Source organism: Callithrix jacchus, chromosome 7 (assembly GCF_049354715.1).
Source record: "Callithrix jacchus isolate 240 chromosome 7, calJac240_pri, whole genome shotgun sequence".
Lineage (NCBI taxonomy): Eukaryota > Metazoa > Chordata > Mammalia > Primates > Cebidae > Callithrix > Callithrix jacchus.
In genome coordinates this window covers 131386363-131409288 of record NC_133508.1, presented here as the reverse complement: position 1 = coordinate 131409288, position 22926 = coordinate 131386363, and the positions used below count along the sequence as shown (strand labels likewise).

Here is a 22926-nt window from a genome sequence, read left to right as displayed (position 1 = left end):
CTGATTAGATTACCCAAAAAACTCTTCCAATTTCTTGCCGGGAAAATATATACCTTGAAACCTCTACTCTGAGAATTCCTCAGAAGCAGCAAGCAGGGATCTCAACATTTTGTATTTACCCAACCTCCTTTATAGAACCAGTTACAATGTTAATTTCTTACTTTGGAGATTACAAAGCCATAAAAATAGTACAAATTTGGATCTCAAACCTCACGACTACAAGATCAAAGGTAAGAAAGATTAAATTTCTCATAGGATACGTTCTTCTCCTTTGACCTTCAGACAGAGGTAAGTTTCTCTGACGGATGTGTTGGCCAGTAGGCACAGTTCTTATAGTCCACCTTCCACTAAAAGATTTAGTCCTCTGGGGGGTTCAAATTTTTTACAAGCATCTCAGTTCTAACTCTCCACAGTATACAGAGCTTAACTCTAATCTCTATCCCTCTGTAGGTATGAAAACCCAAGCCCTTCTTAGCAAGTACCAGGTCCAGGAAATCATTATACCTCAAACACCTCTGTCCCCATTTTTCCAAATGCCACTGTATCAGCTCAGACACCCATTGCTCTAGATTTGTTTACCTATGGTTCCCTAGCAGTTAGCAATTTCCCTTTCTTTCAAGTAACTGAGTTTAAAATACAATTTAAAAATACAATAGCTGTTATCTCAAGCCATTTGTAGCCAAAAGGTTTCTTAGTTCAGTGTGTAATATAGTTACAACCAGATAGGCCTGTAACTTTTATCAAATAAATGTACTCCAAGATTTTTTACAAATTTATTTAAATGTAGGCTTTATTTTCTACAGGTATTTTAATTAGTATGAGACATCAAGTAAGATACTTGCAATTTACTCAAAACCCCTAAAATATTTAAATACTCATAACATACATAAAGTCACTTTGCTATGAAAATTAAGATTAAGTTTTCACATTTCGTTCTCTGAAGCTGAGTTCAGAGCTGTGTTTTCAAATCAAGTAACTATAGGCTACTAATTTTGGTGCAAACTGAGGCTACTTATGTACAAAAGTATTTTTATATGTGGTGTCCTATTTGTGGAAAACCACCTACCTAGTAATTCCTTGCAACAGCAAAAGAACTACTAGTACAATAATGTTAAAAATGCTTCTTCCCTGAAAATTAATGTAACATACAGTATAGAAATATACTCCAGAAAAGATTCTCTTTCCCTTCATCCTTGGTGTGGCAGACAAAGAACAGTCACTTCTACTCCCCTTCTCTTGCTTAGCAGAGCCTGTCCACCCAGTACAGAGGAAGAAAGCAGCTAATACTTGCTAACCCAGACTCCCCACAGCCAGGGCAGAGGTAAGTAATCTAATCCTGTCAAAGGCACGCAGAGGAAATTTGCTGGGGACTTTCTGAGAAAGTTTTCCTTCCCTGATAAAAAGAGATAGTTGGAAGTGAAATCCTCCCTTTTCCCCACCTCTGGATGAAGCTGAAAGAGAATATGGTGTTTGGCTGTTTAAGCCCACTGTTGACCTTAAGGAGATATGGCTGAGGAAAAGAGCACATGATCGAGACGGCAAAGTAGACAGATGAAAAGGAGACGGAGCCTGGTGACATTCTTGAGCCACTGATGAACTCTGGATCTGCTCCATTTTGGAGCTCTGCTCTTAAAAAATTGTATGCTCTGTTACTTGGAGCCTCCCAACTGATGGACCTGATATCTGATGCTTCTATCTTCTTAATCTCTGACCATTCCTTCAAGACACCCTTTATAGGCTCTTCTGTCCGGATCTTAAATGCCAGTACTGCCTATTTTATTTATCCCAGGGTTAATAACTGTCTTTTAAATTTTTTGCTCAATTTTTAATACTCTGTCACTAATTCAACCTGATTCTACCAGTTGTTTACTTCGCCTCTCCATTATTTCAAACATGTTAGGAATTTCAGAATTTCATTTTCTTAACTAAACAGGAAGACATGGAATAGGAAATAGGATCCTACAGTTGTTTCTACATATTAAACAGAAATTATATTTGTTAGTTTCCCTCACTAGACCACAGGTGCTACAAAAACAAGAACCATGTCATACTTACTTTTGTACCTCCAGAGTACATGTCAAGAATACTTCCCAATAAACACAAGTAGAGCTGAACTCCTTTTTTACAGTATTGTTAATGCCTTAAAGAAATCTCTCCTACAATTTTGATGCTTCTTTCTTACTTATGACCTCTAAAACTTTTGCTTAACAACTGTCAACTGTTCTAAAGGCAAGTTGGTGCATATTAAGAATAATTTGTGCCAACACTAATTTTTAAAGGAACCAATGACTCAGGAGTGTAGGAGTACGTTATTTTGTGCAAATGAAAACACATACACATTCATTAGCAGATACTAAGGATGATAGTTACGGCAATTTAAAACTTAATCAACATAAATAGTTCCTAAAGTCTTACTGAAACCAATTAGAAAGAAAATGAAAACAGATTATTAATATACCTAAGAACTCTCAATCAGCACTGGTGATTAGAATATTACATCAATGGTAGTTCCCAAGTCGAAATTTAATCAAAGTTTTGAATATGTGTTTTTAAAAGGGGCTGAAAACAATGGAATTATATGCATGAGATTTTTTATCTCAAAGTCCTTTTTCTAACAAGCACAGACCAAACTGACTAATTTATCATGGATAAAATCCCTTTGGCATAATTATGCAGTGTGTCCACCAAAAAAACACGTTAGTAATAATGAAACTGTTCAATAACCTGAGAGTTCAAAAAGAACATCTTATACTACAGAACATCATTTAATAGAACTTTTTTTCTTTTTTTCTCTAACCTCATGACAGATTATAGAGCATTTTACGTAAAGGCAACTGCAGTGTTCCATGTGAACATCTTGTTTTTCAAATTATTATATACTAGACCATTTAAGAAAAACCATATGAGGAAGTGCCTTGGGGAAACTTTTAAGTAAATAATTATTATGCCTTTATAATTTTGCCCTACAAAGTACTTTATGTCCTACAATGGGATGGTTTCTGATTAGCAGGCCAATATTAGGAGCATTTACAAAATTATACAATGACCAAATTGGAAGAAACACTTCATATCATCTCATTCACTCTCTTCATTTTTCACATGCTAAAAATGAAGTCAAGAGAAATCAAGTGCTAAGTTAAAGGTAGAAATAGATCTTGATTTTTCTCAGTGAAATGGTCTTCTAAGATATATCACCTTTTCCCTCTTACTTCTATCCTCTATTAATGCTTTATAGTAACTAAAGTAAGCAAAGAATTTCCTTAAATGTTCACAATGATTCAAGATTACAGAGTTCATAAATATAAAGTTATAAAGGACAAAAAGAAAAGTGACAAAATGATCTCATATCCTCCATTTACACTTTATTAACTATTATACAACAATACCAATGTCAAATTATGAATAATACACTGAGAAACATTAAACTCTATTAAATATGAAGCATAAAATAACTTAGGGCCAACCTAGTCTACAAGATTTTATGTTAATCATGAAAACAACATAACTCACATTATCCATCTGTTTCCAGCACATGTCAAGATATTGTTGAGCTTTTCGTCCTTCTTGGAGATGCTGAAGATTATAATCACCACCAAGAAAACAAAAGAAAACAGAACAAACAAAAATAATTACATTTAAACACTAAAGACTAAAGTCCTCAATGGCTTTTTACTTTATTTTTTCAAGGTACTAATTACATAGCTTTACCAAGACTTAGGAAAAAAGTAAAGCAAAACTTCCTAAAAATGCATTTTATAGGATATTGTCTTAATACTTTAAATATAACCTTGAAAACAGATATAATTTCCAGAAAAATAATGATTGTCTTGAATAGTGGATGGCAGACATTTTCTATAAAAGGTCAGGTAAATATTTTAGGCTTTTCAAGCCTCATTGTCTCTGAGACACTCATCTCTGCTGATGTATTGCAAAAGCAGTCACAGTCAATATAAAATTCAATAAGTGTGGGTCTGTTCCAATAAAATTTTATGGTATGGACACTAAATACTAAACTTCACATAACTGTCAATGCCATGAAATATTATTATTTTTCAACCATCTAAAAATATAAAAACCATTCTTAGCCTGTGGCAACTAGCAAACAAAACCAAGCAGTAGGTTCAGTTTGGCCTATAGGCTGTAGTTTGCCAAACTTAAATCCCAAAGGATCATAAATTAGCAAGAGTATTTTTAGCTAGAAGAAATGTAGTAAAATAGAAAACCACTTTATGCTGAATATGCATTTTTTAAAAAACCAAAGTATTTCTGTGCAACTATTTCATATACTATTGCAATTGGATAAAAATTTTAAGAATTACCATTTTTCTTTCAGTTTTCAGATCATGAGCATATCTCATTAATTCACCATACACTCTGTGCGCCATTTCTTCTGCTACAACTTCTCGCTGTCCTGCATAGTCATTTAACTCATTAAGGATATTAAAAAAGGCTATACACGAGGTAAACCTGGTAAAAACATTTCAAAATGGTGAGACTTACTTTTATTTCATTACAAAAATGTTGGTGAGGTATGGACTGCGTCTAACATTTCACAAATTTTAACATATTCAACCTAAATCTCAGCTACTAGTTCTAAATTAACTTCATACAGAAAAAATCCTGCATTAAGCTCAAGTCGTACATGTTTGTATATCTTCAAGTAGTCTTTCATTTATTAGTAAAGGGATATTTGGGGTCAAAAAATAATAAGAATACTACCTGCAGGCTCTTTTGGCATACTGGAATCTCTTAAGTTGCCAACTGACTGGCCTGAGCTTGGGAATGAACTTGGTTGGATTCCTAGGCTTGGCAGCTGAACCTGTTGCAGAGATGATGTGCTTGCCAAATGCATCTCGATGGCTGATCTACAGAACAATTTTGCTATCAGCTCTGGACACAGCTGCCTGTATGCCTGCCCACATCCTGAATGGAAGTGAACTGCCATTATAGTTGACACCAAAGGGGGTAGAGGGGTCAAAAATAAGGGTAAAAACGTGTGTGGAGGGAAGGAGAGAAACAAAGAGAATCACTGTATTAATGTATATATCTACTTTGAACATACTGCGGAACACTCTCTTACAGCTGAAGATTAACAGCTCAGATAGGACTCCATTAACACTAAACCTGAGAACTCTACAACTGACAATTATATACATAGCTGTTTAAGCCTAGTCTTTCTTGTTTCTGCATCTAAACAGTCATCCACATATTCCTCTTTAAGACTACCAAAAAACTCCTAAGTGATTTCTAACCTTATTTCTAATCCAAAAACTCTCAGTGCTTTTCAATATCCCTTTATATCAATCAGTTAAATTGTTTTACTACCTATAAGAGTAAAAGCAAGAATCTAAGAAGCCAACAACTACACAACAAAGTGTGAAAAATATCCTTTACTTCTGCAGAATAAATCATTCAAGTGGAGTCCTAGTCTATGTTTTACTTGAAAACCTGTATTGGACTATTCTAGAAAACTGCTGATCAAGCCCACTGAAGTGTTTCTCTTCATAAAAGATAAACAGTAGTTGCCTCTTTCATAAACATTAATTTTTAAATTAAACTTTAGAAAATCTTTATAAAAAGCTAAGAATATGTTTATCTTACTAAATAATAAACGTTTTTTAAATGTTTAAATATGTAATAATAAACAGGTATGTAATTTACCGTGGCTCTTCATCTTTGGATGAACGTTTGGGGCAGTACTTCTTAACCAGATTTCTATAGGAAGAAGATTTTTAAAAATTTATTTAAAAAATTCAACTGTTGTTACAATTGAAATAGTCTAAGTTTTCAATTTCATTCAATCATTAATTTTATGATATAAAATAATTAAGACAGCAATATGATCATCTACTCTATTAACATCATAAAATGCAATCACTACTTACAATTTGTTCTTAAAATACTGACACAAGGAGAAAGAAAGGTTATTTCTGTATTTTTGTATGAACATAATCAGAACAATTTGGTTGATGTTGCTATCAAATAAGAAAAGAGTTAAGAGGCAGAATAGAAGAAACAAAGTACAGTTGGCCCTCTGTATCCACAACCACAGATTCAACCATAGGTCAAAAATATTCAAATAATAACAATACAACTAAAAAAGTAATATAAATTAAAAAACAAATAGAGCCTAATAAATATATACATAGCATTTATACTGTATTAGGGGTTCTAAGTAATCTAGAGATGATTTAAAGTATGAGGAGGATGTGGATAGGTGATAGGCAAATGTTATGCCTTTCACATAAGGGACTGAGCATCTTTGGATTTTGGTATTTATGGGTCTGGGAACCAATCGTCCTCAGGAACAGTTACACTCAGTATGCAAAACTGAGTCAGGGCAAAAAGAAACATTTCAAAGCAGTATCACTTCCTCTGTTTCACAAATAGCGGGGCGGGGGGCGGGGACCTTTAATACTAACTAAGGTAAAATGTAAGCTGATGCTAACTCACTTAAGGGATAAAAGAACAGTTTGTCACCATCCTCTATAACTCTACTTTTATATTAAAATAATTATGGGACTCCTTACCCTTCTCTTTTCTAGGCAAATGAATTACATTCTGACTTGTAACTGTTTTTTGCCTTCATCCATGTCTCTTCCTAACATTCTTTATTTATTTTATTTTTTTTTATCAGTGATGCAGGCATGTTCCTAACATTCTTACAGTAGAATGCTACCTTATTTCACCTTTTAAAAATCAGAAAGAGACTTGCATATGGCCTATGGAGCCAGACTGGACTACTTATGTTTGAACCCTGGTTTGTTTATTGAGATAGAGTCTCGCTCTGTCCCCAGGCTGAACTGCAGTGGCGCAATCTCAGCTCACTGCAACCTCCGCCTCCCAGGTTCAGGTGATTCTCTTGCCTCAGCCTCCTGAATAGCTGGAATTACAGGCGCATACCACCATACCCAGCTGATTTTTGTATTTTTTAGTAGAGACAGGGTTTCACCATATTGGCCAGGTTGGTCTTGAACTCCTGACCTCAGGTGATCCACTCGCCTCAGCCTCCCAAAGTGCTGGGAATACAGACATGAGCCACCACACCCAACCTGAATCCTGGCTATTTTATGTAGTACTTATGTGACCTTGAATAATTTCACCTAATTTCTCTGTCCCCTTATTTCCTATAAATGGTGCAAATAGTACCTACCCCATACAGTTAGAAGAATTAAATGACATAAGGGCTTTATACCCTAACTCTCAAAGTGTGGTACCTGGGTCCAGCAAGGATCCATATACTCTTTGGTAACAATCTACAATGAGATAAGTGTAGAAGTTGGGAATCATTTTCTCTCTTTCCAACCTAATAATTAAAAATTAGGGTCTATATTTTGTCTCTCTTACGTCGTTTTTCTAGTATTTAATTTTTATTGTATTTTACAAAAGCATCAGTACACAATGAATTGGAAACTAAAAGCAACTGGTTTATCATCACAAACAATTTGAGATGCACTGCTTTAAACTATAAGCAGTTTTAAAATAAGTGGCTCTACTATCTTTCAATCCTGTAAGAGAATCACTGTCTTAATTATTTTCAGATTAGTATCAATTCATTCCACTTGAATCAATTTATTCACTCTACAAATTGTCTATTATGAGCTAAGCACCATGCAAACAACTAGGAGCATCATCACATAAAGAGGACCCATGAGCAAGAGACTTATACTCTCTAGTGAAAGGAAACAAGTATATACCAATAATTATAATATACAGCTTGGTAAGTGCTATGATAAAGATACACAAAGAAAAGGAAAACCTTACACCCAATGAGGAGCGGATAAAGAACAGGCAAGACACTGAGAAAAGAGTTCATATCAACAAGTATTGAGTTCCTACCATCAAGAAACCCAGAGTTGTCGCTGGTGGTAAAATTAGGTCCAAGATGAAAACATTAGCATTTCACCCGCACTACACTGCAACACTGCAATCATAGCTCACTATAGCCTCAAACTCCTGGGCTTAAGTGATCCTCCTCCCTCAGCCTACCAAGTAGCTGGGACTACAGGCACACACCATCATTCCTAATAATATTTATACATACTTTTTGTAGAGACAGGGTTTCACTGCATTGCCCAGTCTGGTTTCGAACTCCTGGCCTCAAGTGATCTGCCTGCCTTGGCCTCCCAAAGTACTGGGATTACAGGTGTGAGTCATCCTTCTTGGCCTTCAAAGCTTTGCTGATATTTAATACATCACTACACTAATACATGCATGTAATTTACAAACAGTTGTGCAGTTACATGCTCAAACTTTTTTTTACAAGTGGGCAATAAAAAGTTCAGAAATCTCTGGTCTAGAGAAATCAAATATATAGACATTCTTATAATATGGTAAGAACAATAGAGGGCTCTGTAAAGAGGGTTCTCCAGGGGTAGAAAACTAAAATTTCAATTTGCTGATTGAGCCTAAAGAGATGAATAGGAATTTAGTAACTAGAGAAACACCCAGGGGGAGGATTCTGCTCATTTGAGAAGACTTAATGAGCAAGACAAACAAAGGTGGGGAGAAACAGCATTTAAGAACTGTAAGTGGCTTCAATGCTGCTGTAACATCAAATATGAGCTACAGAATTGCAGGTAGTAAGGCTGAAAAGTGGGGAATGAAGCAGAGACCTTTCTTTTTCTTTTTTTTTTTTTTTTTTTTGAGATGGAGTTTTGCTCTTGTTACCCAGGCTGGAGTGCAATGGCATAATCTCAGCTCACCGCAACCTCCGCCTCCTAGGTTCAGGCAATTCTCCTGCCTCAGCCTCCTGAATAGCTGGGATTACAGGCACGTGCCACCGTGCCCAGCTAATTTTTTGTATTTTTAGTAGAGACGGGGTTTCACCATGTTGACCAGGATGGTCTCGATCTCTTGACCTCGTGATCCACCCACCTCGGCCTCCCAAAGTGCTGGGATTACAGGCTTGAGCCACCGCGCCCGGCAAAGCAGAGACCTTTCTAAAGTCACATAAAGGAATTCTGAATAAATACTCTTGACCAGTGGTTATTAATCCTGGTTACACAAACACTATCAAAATTCACTGTTGTGAATGAATTAATTTACTAATTTACCCAAATATCAGCAAAGCTACTATGTGCTATAAATTAATTATTTCAGGTACTAGACTGACAGAAAGAAAGGGATGAGTCATGGCTTGGAAAATAGTAATTGGGCAAGACCTACAGCGCTTTCTACAAAAGAACTCAAAAAGCAAGAAGGGGAAAACATGACGAACAGAAGAATTCACATATAGGCAAATTCAGAGCAGAATAATAGGCAATCACTGCCAGCACATGGGGGAGACAGAAATGACTGCTAATAGGTACAGAATTTTCTTTTTTGGGATGATAAAAATATTCTAAAATTCAATCGTGGTTATGGTTGCAGAACTCTGTAAATATACTAAAAACCACTCAAGTGTACACTTTTAACTAGTGAATCTAATGGCATATGAATTACACCTCAATAAAGCTACTATAGGAGGAGGGGTGGCAGTTGGACAGGCAGTCCATCTGCCACAGGTACCTCTATTCAACAAATCTAAAATGGAATTTATCTACTTTTTAATCTTCTTTTACATACCTCTTTTCTTACATTAGTGGCACTCCCATCCACCTAGACACTAGACATTTACAGCCAAAAATCTGACAATCATCCTACACTTTCTCAAGTTTCTCACACCTTAACATGTTCAGTCCCTACAGATTCTATTTCCTAATCAACTTTTTTAAAAACAATTTTTATACTAAAAAGGAAAAAATACACAAAGAGAAGCCCTGACTTGTGCCTACTTTATAAAATTGTTTTGAATACAGATGTAGGAGGACAGGCTGCTGGAATCTACTGCAATATCTTGAAATCATAAAGGGAAAGACCAAGCGATTTATGAAAATGCCGATCATCACTGAGCTCTAGAATGCCGCTTCCAAACTTCTTGTTATATAAAATGACTCTACTACTGAAGCTGAATGTTTAACTGACACTATAGAACAGCTAAATAAAAATGCCCACTGGAGATATAAAGTAAAAATTAGAACTCTAAAGAAACTTCTGGGATCAAGATGCAGATGTGGGAGTAAACATACATAAAGACAGTAACAGAAACAACAGGAATTACCATTTGTCATTCATGTATTATTTGTAAATTTTAATGCTAAACTCTTTATATATAATCTTATGCTTATAACAACTGCATACAGATATTATTAGCATGACTTTGCAGGACTCAGACACATTAAATGAATTGCCCAAGTCACACAGCTAGTCAGTGACAAAGCCAAAACCTGACTCAAATCTGATGGCATCACCTGAGATAGTTAAAATAATGAATGTGAATGAGGCTACTCAAGAAGTATGAAATGAAAGGTAGCTAAAGACCACCTACAAATATAAATTTAACAGGGAAGGAAGAAGAGTTGCTTCAGAAGAACAATAAGGATGAAGAGCTAGGAAGATTAGAGGTAAACAAACTATGTCCCACCACCTATTTTTGTAAAACAAAATTTTAATGGAAATACACTACACTCATTCCTGCATGTATTGTCTTATGCTGCTTTTGCATCACCACAACAACAAAGCTGAAAGACAACCGAGTTGAGCAGACATATGGGTAATAGAAAACCCAAGAGTCTGTCATTGCAGAGAAGGGATTTTTTAAAAAGACGTTCTAAGACATGCCAGGTGAGGTGTCTCACACCTGCAATCCCAGTGCTTTGGGAGGCCAAAATGGGAGAATCACTTGAGGCCAGGATTTTGAGGGTACAGTGAGCTATGATTGTTGCCACTGCACTCCAGCCTCAGCAACAGAGTGAGGCTCGTCTCTTTAAAAAAAAAAAAAAAAAGAAAAGAAAAGAAAAAAAGAAGACACTTAAGACACTTTGGGAGGCCAAGAAAAACAGATCCTTTGAGGTCAGCAGTCTCTACCAAAAATACAAAAAATCAGTCGGGCATGGTGGCACACTCCTGTCGTCTCAGCTACTCGGGAGGCTAAGGCATGAGAATCACTTGAATCTGGAAGGCGGAGGTTGCAGTGACCAGAGATTGTGCCACTGCACTCCAGCCTGGGCAAAACAGCAAGGCTCCATCTCAAAACATAAAAGAGGAGAAGGAAGAAGAAGAAGAAGGAAGGAAGGAGGAGGAGGAAGGAAGAGAAGGCGGAGGAGGAGTGTTGGAGGCAGGGGACGAAAAAGAAGAAGTTGTTCTAAGACAGAAACAGTCAATTCATCAAAGATAATAAAACAAGTACCTAAAATATCCATGGAATTTAGCAATTACCAGGTGATTTAACAGTGTGGTTATGACAGACACAGTCTCCAACCTATAAATGGGGTTGTAGTCTAGAAACTACTTTTAAAATTCAGTGGTTTTCAAGCACAAACTCATGAACCGCATTAAACAAAGCAAGTCAAATTTAAACAAAAAACATTTCATAGAGTGAGTAGTTTCAAAGTTTGACTACATTTTTATATATCAACATTTTAATTTATTTATTGATTGATTGATTGATCGAGATGCAGTCTCACTCTGTCACCCAGGCTGGAGTGCAGTGGCATGATCTTCGCTCACTGCAACCTCCGCCTCCCAGGTTCAAGTGATTCTCCTGTCTCAGCCTCCTGAGTAGCTGGGATTAGAAGTGCACACCACTGAGCCCAGCTAATTTTTGCATTTTCAGTAGAGACAGGGTTTTACTATGTAGGTCTGGATGGTCTCGAACTCCTGACTTCGTGATCCACCTCAGCCTCCCAAAGTGCTGGGATTACAGGCATGAGCCGCCATGCCTGGCCTATATCAACATTTTAAACATTGATTAGGGTCCCAGTCTGCAGTGGACACAGTTTACCTACATGCATCATTACCCTTCTTTTGTAACAGCTTGTGGAGATGCATTTCTGCTCACCAAAAACCCTGTTATTTCACACACTTCCTAGTCCCCTTAACAGTTCTGTAGAACCATGTGGTCAATTCTGCATAATAGGCTATTAGCTCTGTGTAAGCACAGGCTGAAGGACTTAAAGCTTGTGCACAGCCTTCTCATCTCCCTCATTCTCTACTGAAGCAACTGTAGAGGCTGAACGATGAGATGAAGATGAAAACAGTATGGTCTTGAGTTACCATATGGGCTGTCTGAATTTGTGGCACTTTGCAGAGTAAGAAACAAGTGTTTAGTTATGTTTAGTCCCTGGGATTTGGAATTTGTTATTCTGCTATGGCCTAACGCATCCTAAAATACAGCTCCTCCACTGTCATGCCTATGAACCTATGGTCAGGGTGACTATATATTAAGGTTCAAGAATATTTATGTGATCCAGGTCCATTAATCTAGGCCAACGAAACTCAATCCTAAAATTTCTGTTGTAATTCATAGGAAAGCCTGCTCTCTTTCTGCTGAAGTTGTTAAACTGATAGGACATAATCTTACAGCCATGGGGAAAGCGCCTACTGGGAAATTAAACCAACACAGAGAAAAGTGAAGCCAAGAAGAAAGATCCTTAACGATTCTCTGAGTACCTGGATACCTAAATTTTTCACTCAAATAAGCCATAAATTCCTTTCTTTGTTTAAACCAATCTGAGTTAGGCTTCTGATACTTGAAAGAATTATGAGTATTACAGAGGTTAACCAGAGAGTCATTAATAGCTTAAACATCATATAAATAACAGTAATTTGAACTCTAGCTTCTGGGAGAAAGAGCACATGTAACACAAGAGGAAAGGGGAAGAAGACAAATAACTCTGTATTTTGAGCATACAGGGTAGTCCTAAGCAATTTTAAAAATAAATTCCTCTTGCTTCCCTGTATGTAAAACTCACACATTTATAGGTGACTCATCCAAACCCCAATGTCCAGAGCCCTCAGATACCATACACAAGTCACTAGAGACTCCATTCAAGCCAACCCTGCAACTTGAAAAACTACAGCACTGTCCACGACGTTCTTCTCATATTCCACCAAATCCAAATTTCTAGGAAAACATATGATCTGAAAGAAGACACACGAAATAATAATAATTATTATTATTATTTTGAGACAGGGTCTCACTCTGTCACCTAAGCTAGAGTACAGTGGTACAATCTTGGCTCACTGCAACCCCGCCTCCTGGCTCAAGCAATCCTCCCATCTCAGTCCCGGTGGCTGGGACTACAGGCATGTGTCATCATTCCTGGCTAAATTTTTTTGTATGTTTAGTAAATGGGGTTTTGACATGTTGGGCAAGCTGGACTCGAACTCCTGGACTCAAGCAACCCACCTGCCTACACCTCCCAAAGTGCTGAGATCACGGGCATTAGCCACTGCCTGGGCTAATATGCCAAATTATTAATAGTACTCACTTCTCAGGAGAAGAACTGGAAAGGGACTTGAATTTAAATATGCTATAATGATCCTATAATGCTGGCTCACGCTTGTAATCCCAGCACTGTGAGAGGCTGAGGTGGGCGGATTATCTGAGGTCAGGAATTCAAGACTACCCTGGCCAACATGGTGAAATCCCATCTCTACTAAAAATACAAAAATTAGCCAGGCATGATGGCACACATCTGTAATCTCAGCCACTTGGGAGGCTGAGGCAGGAGAATCACTTGAGCCCGGGAGGTGGAGGCTGCAGTGAGCTGAGACTGCGCCACTGCACTCCAAGCCTGGGCAACAGAGTAAGACTCTATCTCAAAAAAACAAAATCATACAATGCTTTCATAATTAAAAAATAAATAAAACTAGGCCGCATGTGGAGGCTCACACCTGTAATCCCACCACTTTGGGAGGCTGAGGCTGGTAAATCACCTGAGGTCAGGAGTTCGAGACCAGGCAGCTCAACATGGCAAAACCCTATCTCTACTAAAAATACAAAAATTAGCCAGGTGTGGTGGGGAGCACCTATAATCCCAGCTACTCGGGAGACTGAGGCAGTAGAATCACTTGAACCCAGGCAGCGGAGGTTATAGTGAGCCGAGATCACACCACTTCATTTCCAGCCAGGGAGGAAGAGCAAAACTCCATCTCAAAAATAAATAAATAAATCTAATAATAAAAATATGCAATGAGAATTTATTCTTCCAAAGTAGCTAATCTCATTTGAGTCTAAAGCCAGCAAAAAGCCATACCAAGGCTTGAATGGTTAAATAAGTCCCACAAATGCCTGCTTTGCAGTTCTAACACAGTATGCTTACCAGCTCAAATAAATCTTAAATATATAAGTGCAAAGTATTCAGGTTGTTCCTAAACTAAAAATATTTTAGACAGTTCATCTAGTTTAAGAAATCTGCCTTTAATGTCACTTCCCCTAGGCTCTTTTTCTGTTCTCCCCTCTTCTAAATCTAGATTCTCCACCAATTATGATAGCAGTTTATGTATAAGACATGTTTTTAGTATGTTGTCATAAATCAGGAGTTAACCGAAACAAAGTTTTTGATGCACACAGTACATATTAGAGAAATTAGAATAGATTTCATAGATATGCTGGTACATCATTTTGGGAAGAGAGAATGTGTGTGTATGTGTCATCCATGTTTTTCTATGTACTTTGGTTTCATGCACTCTGGATACAAAAGAAATTAATGTTGTTCCTTCAGTTGTCTGACAAGGCTTCTAAATTCAGTGGGCATCTCCAAAGATTATAGCAATGCATACATATTAGTTATATATGTGACAGTAAAAATATCACCCTACTTAATATATATTTAAGTTGTTGATTCTAATCTTTTTATCCATTCTAGTTTTGTCATGTTTATACTGACTTTTGAGTTTCAGTAAAAATTACAAAATATTCCAAATACTTTCTCAAAACATTAGTTCACTTCTATTAAAACCTTTTGCAGCTAAGTGTCAGAATGTAAACTATCTCAAAAATCTTAAAAGACTCAGAATCACTTCTATACATTTTCAACCTTTCAGTATTTGAGAGGCTGAGTTCTAATTACTGTTTAACAGGTGATCAATATCCTATTTACTTACAAAATGGAATATAAATCATACTATTTCTTCTGGTAAAGGGCAGTATTAGTGACCTGAGACTTAATGACTAGTACCCCTTTTCTTAACCTACTTAAGACCTGCCAGATTAACACATATGGCCCAATTTGTGGGTTCAGTTAAGTGACCCAATGATAGAAAACAAAATAGCTGGGCCAACGAGATCCCTTTCTGAAAGCTGTAAGACTTTGGACCTGACACAGCGTTGAGGCCAGTATGGGAGCTGACTCTCTAAGACATAAAACTGGAACTGTGGGTGACTGTGTTTCCTGCCATGGGGAGAAAGTCAGTCTGTGCTAATAGAACAAAGCCATCAATCCACCAAAAGAAGAAGAAAAAAAGACAAAGGGCTTTGGCTGTGTTTCAGATACTGTCTTCATTTTTTTCTGTGACCTGGCTGTAGTCTAAGCCTTACAGCAGTTTGACTATTCTACTTCTTGAATTCAATAAAAAATTAAAATCAATAAATCAATAAATTTATATTGTAAATAAATTTCTCACTGTACTTAAATTAGCTCAAGCTGGAGTTTCTATCAAAGCCAAGAATCTTCTCTCATATAGTAAAAAATTAAACATAAAAGGCATTCATTGCAAAAGAAAGAAGCTGGACCCTTATAATACATACAAATATTAATTCAAGATGTATCAAAGACCTAAAACTATGAATTGTAAGAATAAAACAGGAGGAACGCTCTGTGACATTGGATTTTGCAATGATTTCTTGGATATGACACCAAAAGCAAGCAAAAAATATTAAAAATAAATAAACTACATCAAAATTTAAAACTTCAGTGCAAAGAAGGACACAATAGAGAGAGTGAAAAGGCAATCTATAGAATGGGGGAGATTTGCAAATCACATATATGGCAAGGGGTTAATATTCAGAATACATAAAGAATTCCTAAAACCACAACAAAAACCAAGTAGCTCAATTTAAAAAATTGACTTGAAGACACATTTCTCCAAAGAACACAAATGGAAAATAAACATATGAAAAGATCACTAATCATCAGGGAAATGCAAGTCAGAACCACAGAGAGATAAAAACCTCACACCGATTAGGCTGGCTACTTGCAAAACAAGGATGTGGACTAAGTGGAAGCTTTGTGCATAGCTGGTGAGAATGTAAAATCTTTCAGCCAGACAAAATAGAGTGACGAAATAAAGTGACATAGAAATCAAATTCTGATAAGGAGGCATGAGGAAAGTAAAATGAGACAGAGACTATGTATTAGTCCATTTTCATGCTGCTGATAAAGATATACCCTGGACTGGGAAGAAAAAGAAGTTTAATTGGAATTACAGTTCCCCACAGCTGAGGAGGCCGCAGAATCATGGCAGAAGGTAAAAGGCACTTCTTACAGACTAGTTATATTTGGATTGCTCTGTATCTAAGCCTACCCGAAATATTTAGGACTGCTCTTAGTAAACACTAAAACAGATGTACATGACACGAACTTAACAACCACATCACAATGATGTACATGATACCAAACTCCAGTATTAATAGAAAGCTGTTATGTGATCAAAGGTTCAGCATGTGGTCAGAAATTCTAATTTCTAAACTAAACAGAAACACAGATTATTCAATTATTTATTCATTCAACTTAATCACCCAGTTCCACAGGTACCAGGTAGGCTTGGTATGGAGTACAGAAATGCACATAATATAATCTCTGATCAAAAGGAATTCAGAGATTACTGCTTTGGCCAAAATAAGAATAGTTTATAGGCTTCCTGTCTTCCAGCCTAATTCTCTTCCACTATGCCATACTGCCATATTTGAACCCAAAAATGTATGTATGCTCTGAGGTGGAGGCTGAGGAATATAATTTCATACAGCACTATCTCTATGCTAGAACTTAATACAATTACTTTTACTAGAAAAAACTAAAATGATAAATATTATATAGGGCTCCTTTATTTACTTAGAAATCTTAATCTGTTATATAAATACAATAGTTTTTTATTAAAAGTTTATTAAAAAGAATGATTGATTTCAGTTGCATTTATCTTTGCAAACAAAAACCATTCTACCAAGTGATTTGAAGTAATCAGCTTCCATCAATCAAAATGAACATAATTCAATTGTATATAACTATGTTTCCAAATGTAATTAGATGCTTTATTTTCTATTTATTCCCATCCTCAAACCCAAACCAAAAGTCAATCAATATTAAACACCAGAATAAATTTAAATCAACACCATGAAAACACAAGAACAGAAGAGTAAAGAGAGAAAAGAAGAAAATCTGGAAGTACCAAAGACTAAGAAATTTTATTCTTGGCAATGTATTTAAAATAAAATTGTTTAACATCATAAATATAGTTGATATGATCTGACTGTGTCCACACCCAAAATCTCACCTTGCATTATAGTTCCCATAATCCCCATGTGTCATGGAAGGGACCAGGTGGAGATAACTGAATCACAGGGGCAGTTTCCCCCATCCTGTTCTCACAAAAGTAAGTGAGTTCTCAGGCGATCTGATAGTTTTATAAGGGGATTCTCCCTTCGCTGAGTAATTATTCTTCTCCTTCCGCCATGATTATAAATTTCCTGAGGCCTTCCCAGCCATTCTGAACTGTGAGTCAATTAAACCTCTTTCCCTTATAAATTACCCCGTCTCAGGTATGTCTTTATTAGCAGCATGAGAATGGACTAATAGAATAGTTATGATTTATGAGAAAAAAAGTGCTGCCTCACTATGAAAGAAATTATCCTCTGCAGTAGCAAAAAAAAAGGGGAGTTAACCAAAAGAATTTTTCCCATTAAAGAGGAGGAAACAAACAAGTCAAACCTCTTCCCTTTGGACAAAACACATTCTATAAACAGCAGCTGATAATCCAATTATTTACTAAGTAGTCATCCAAAGCAGCAAATCTCAATGTAGATCATTTCAAATTAAACATGCCTTTTCTCAACTCTTCGTTATTCTTCACACATGACCACTCCAATAATTCTGCCCTTGTTGAAAATCACTGCTATCAAGAATTATCCTTAGATTGGAAATGTGCCAAATTCTTTAAGTGTCCTTCATTCCTTAAAAGATACAAATCACTTATCTAAAGCATCAGTACATAATAAAATCCACTTTCTCAATACAAAATTCTATTTTTCATATCATAAAGTTGTGGGTTCTAGCCAACCTTGCTTCAATGAACTTAAGCTCAAATCCCTTTTTTGCAGGTAAGTGAAAATTTTAATTGTTATTATCAATCTCAGAACAGACAGAAAGCAAACAAATCTGTCATTTGATTAGATGAGTCCCGTTATACTAGCAAAACCCCGGGCATCCCAAAACCTTTGAGGTCTGGACAGTTAAATATTCCAGATTGCTGAAGTTTTATCTTATAAATTATCAATATTTATTTAATTAATTATTTATTTATTTAAGATGGAGCTTCACTCTTGTTGCCCAGGCTGGAGAGCAATGGCGTTATCTCTACTCACTGCAACCTCTGCCTCCGGGGTTCAAGCAATTCTCCTGCCTCAGCCACCCGAGTAGCTGGGATTACAGGCATGCGCCAGCCACCACACCCAGCTAAATTCTTTGTTTGTATTTTTAGTAGAGATGGGGTTTCACCATGTTGGTCAGGCTGGTCTCAAACTCCCAATCTCAGGTGATCCACCCACCTAGGCCTCCCAAAGTGCTGGGATTACAGGCGTGAGCCACTGCGCCGCCAATTTTTATTTTACAATTTGTGATAGAAATCTCTTTTGAAGCATACCCTCTTCTTTGCTTAATAACAAGTATTTTAAATTACAAAAGTAATATACAATAATTTAAAAGACTTCAATTCAGAAGTATATGAAACAAAAAGTTCCTTCCCTTATTCCCTACTCTCATTCCACAAGGGTAACCACTGTAATACAATCTGGGGCATAATCTTCTAGACCTCTTCAGAATACATATAAATTTTATAAATAACTGTATATATAAACACAAGTAAGCAATATAAATAATGATGTTACTGCACATTCAGTTCTTACTGTACATTCATCATTCAACCTGATAAATAAAGCTTTTAAGTTTTAAAATGCTGGTATGCCTGATTTTTTTTAAAACTTTATCTAACCGTCTTTTTCTTCATTCTTCTACTGCCAGGCACTTTTACACCAGAAACTTTTTTTTTCTGCAATGAAGAGATTTGTGCATACATTTTTGCACACTTGTGTTTTTCTGCAAGAAAGTTTAGAAATGAAAATGCCAGATTAAAGGACAGATTAGACTTTTTAAATATTTTGAGATACACTGTTAAATTCTCTGCCTTCTTTAAAATAATCTGATTAATTCTTTTCTTGAGGGCCCAGAATGATTCTTACCAGTATGTATTTTTTCATTCTGCCTATAATACAGTGATTCTCTTGGGGCCTGAGAAGTAGATTCACATCTCACTATGATTTGGATGTGATTTGTTTGACCCCAACCAAAACTCATGTTGAAATTTGATCTCCAAAGTGGTGGTGTTGTGAGACAGGGCCTAATGGGAAGAGCCGGGTCATGAGGGATCCACCCTCATGGCCAGTGGGTTGGTGTCATTCTTTTAGTAGTGAGTTGCATTCTCACTCTAATAAGACTGGATCACTTTTTGAGAGTAGGTTTTTATAAAGCCAGTATCCCCCTCAGGTTTTCTTTTGTTCTTCACACAGTCACACTTCCCTTTAACCCAACAAAAGCCTGTACCAGAAGTCCGTGCCATGCCTTTGAACTTACCAGCCTATACAACCATTAGTTAAATAAACTTCTTTTCTTTATAAACTACCCAGTCTCAGGCATTCTGTTATGGCAACACAAAATGAACTAAGACACTCCTGCACTAAATGTCATATATTTTTGTAATTTTTAAACCTTTTTCTTTATTGTTTGTCCCTTCACACTGCCATCACTGTATTACCTATAGCATTTTTTCCTCATTTCTTTGGAAAAACTGAGAATTTTCCAATAGAAATCTGAGAATTAAATGTGCCAACATTGAGATTAAATTAAAAGTTTAAATGAAATGTTTAATTGTCTACAATAAATAGATCTGTTAGCTGCTATTTTAATCTCTCAAAGGCCATTTCATGCTCTTCTAGATTCTAGAGAGGTAAGGTTCCCAGATCATTAACTTTTGGACAGATGAAGTATCATCAACATGATTATTAATATACTAATAGGCTCCCTGTTCATATTCTCATGTGGAAAATACCTTGTTTTAAAGAACAAGAGGAAAATGGATTAGGAAATTAGCATAATGCCACTGTTCGGTAGTAATATTTTTGTAGTATTTCTCATTACAAAATTATAAGCAAGCTATTACTCTAGTGTATTCCATCCCTACATCCAGTCAGTTGGTTACATGCACTATTATAGTGGATACATAAAGTACTCAAATATCTTCCCCTTCCTTCCGGGACCACTAGTTTAATTTTGAATAATTATCCTCCCCCCATCACTAGCTGTAAGTCAGTATTAGTGAATTGTTCAGGATAAACATTTAACCTATCCAGAGTCACTACGACAAAATACTGCTAGGATTTCTGGAGAAAAGAAGCTTGGTGCAAGCTTGCATTTTCCCTTACTTCCATCCCCCTTTCCCTTCTTCCATTCCTCCACTACCTCTTTCCCTCCCTTCCTTTCTCCCCGAAGGTACAATAGAGAAGACCATCATTTTTCTCCAGGATATGGGGGTATGAAGATGTAAAACCCAGAGCCAAAGGAATAGAGAGGATGGTATGAACGGAACCTGAGAATAAAGAGAACAAAAGGGAGCACAGCCATGAAATGGGGCCTGAAGATTATTTGACCCCTGAATCAAAATACGCCTGGACTTTGTAGTCATGCATGCCGGTTTAGGTTGGATTTTTTTTGTCATTTCAGGACACTTTTTTGTCCTAAACCCTACAGCTAGAACCTTATACTGGTGTTTAGTCTTCAGGCTTCAAGCACCATTTTTACTGAATAAGTTCCAGCAACTACTTGTCAACAAAGTTCATCAGCGTTAAGACTAAAATTTTTTTCTTTAAAACTTTTACCTTCCAACACATATTCTAAAATCACATTCATTTGTAATATATATCTGAATACCGACAGACAGAAATTCAGCTCAGCACACACTCAATTTCCAAGTCTTACAAACTCCGAAAAAAAGAGAAACTCTGAAGAAATGTTCAATACTTTGAAACGATGACTAAAGCAAAAAGTTAGAGGAATAAAAGTATAAAACACAGAATAACACCCAGATATTTCTTTTTCCTAGGATTCTGCTCCCCAGTTTTCAGAGTTGTTTTTTTTTTTTTAAGATGGAGTCTTGCTTTGTCTCCCAGGCTGGAGTGCAGTGGTGCAATCTCAGCTCACTGCAAACTCAGCCTCCCAGGTTCAAGCAATTCTCCTGCCTCAGCCTCCCAAGTAGCTGTGACTATTGTGCCATCATGCCCAGCTAGTTCTTGTATTTTTAGTTGAGATGGAATTTCACCATGTTGGCCAGGATGGTCTCAATTGCCTGACCTCATGATTCCACCCGCAGCGACCTCCCAAAGTGCTCGGACTACAGGCATGAGCCACTGCGCCCGGCCCAGTTTTCAGATTTTTAAGTTTCTTTCTGGAATGAAAACTACTTGTGATCTGGCTAGTCGATATTCCTTTTGGTACTGTACTAGCCAATGACTTAATCATTAAAACAAACCAGTTACTAATTCAATCTAATTCTAATGAAAAACATATTAACCTCTGGAATATCACATTCATCTAATATTCAACTGTTTAAACATGTAATTTCACTTCTAAAAACTGGAAAAAAAATTAACTTACCTCAGTTGTTTCGCATAGTTCTGTTCAATTTCTATCCTCTCTTTGACAAATTTGGCATATCTTTCTAAGAAGTCAATTCCCCATTGTGTATGCTTGTCTAAGCTGTCGAACTGATCCTACAAAGGGAAGATAAAAATGCATTGTAAAAGTCTAAAATTTTATCCACAAATATTTTAATCAGCTTCTGGTATCTGTATAGTGAAGCAATGAGGTATAAAAGGAAAAACCTAGGCTCTTCTACTAGTCCCACCTACTTCACCCTTTAAGACCTGGAAATAAGTCCCTAAGCATAAATCATGCTACTTTATGCCTGAATATCTTTATGCACATGGCTCTCCTAGGTACAACACCCTCCTGTGGTCAACTTTTTGCAGTCAATTCTTCCCTAAACCCCCCACCATGGCCTTTGAGATTCAGTTCAGGTATTATGTCTACCAGAAAACGGTCCTAAACTCTCAAACTGAAATAAGTGGTCTTTCTCTAGGTCCCCAAGGATCTCTAAAATTACTATCTTATTCATTTGCCATACTATACTGAAGGCCAGATCACACATTATTCAACTCTGAACTCCCACAGCCTAAACACCGTGCTTGGCACCATAGCAGATACTCAATGAAGAAATATTTAGCTGGACAAAATCAAATATACCTGAGTTCAAATTCTGGGATCTGTCATTTCCAAGATGTTTCAAACTGGGCAAGCTAACAAGGCTCCCTAAATGTTTTCTCATCTTAAAATGGAAGTCCCATCACCCACCTAACAAGATTGTGGTGATGTTATTAAAAATGTTCTGCAATGCAGGAAAAACATGATAATGACATATAACAGAGTACCACTGTCCTACAGGGCTCTTTCAGTCCTCCAAGTCCTGCCAGAGTAACTACCATTTCCCTTGCTTTAAGAACAAGCTCCAAACTGACTAATAAACTTCGTGCTGTCTCCTTCTCAAATATCAAGTCTGCAATGCTGAAAAAATATTCAGGTATCATCTCTTTCCATATTTACAGCTTGTTTTAAAATCACTTGTGGTTTAGTCATGTTATTTACATATGAATTATTTCCCTTTGCCTTATATCTTTCTCCACCTTAAATCATAAAAAAAAAAAAAACAAAAACGGGGGGAACAATCAAAGATGGTCAATCACTAACATCTCGGGATTGCAGCTCCCAGTGAAACCTCAGA

At 36.6% G+C, this 22926-nt stretch overlaps 1 protein-coding gene across 30 annotated transcripts in view; it reads right to left on the bottom strand.

The window, feature by feature from the left end:
* The window catches only part of FNBP1L (formin binding protein 1 like), a 101502-nt gene that overhangs the window by 28258 nt on the left and 50318 nt on the right, over positions 1 to 22926 (bottom strand). For 10 of the 30 annotated variants that reach the window (XM_009001730.5, XM_078332503.1, XM_078332510.1 and 7 more), the window contains exons 2-5: positions 21744 to 21859; positions 5662 to 5715; positions 4320 to 4467; positions 3511 to 3573 (exon numbers count right to left, since the gene is read on the bottom strand). In XM_009001730.5, coding sequence (XP_008999978.1) covers positions 3511 to 3573; positions 4320 to 4467; positions 5662 to 5715; positions 21744 to 21859 — 381 coding nt within the window. Of the gene's footprint in view, positions 1 to 3510; positions 3574 to 4319; positions 4468 to 4719; positions 4866 to 5661; positions 5716 to 12794; positions 12964 to 21743; positions 21860 to 22926 lie in introns of all 30 variants that reach the window. The other 20 variants (XM_078332509.1, XM_078332514.1, XM_078332506.1 and 17 more) reach the window with 5 other exon arrangements.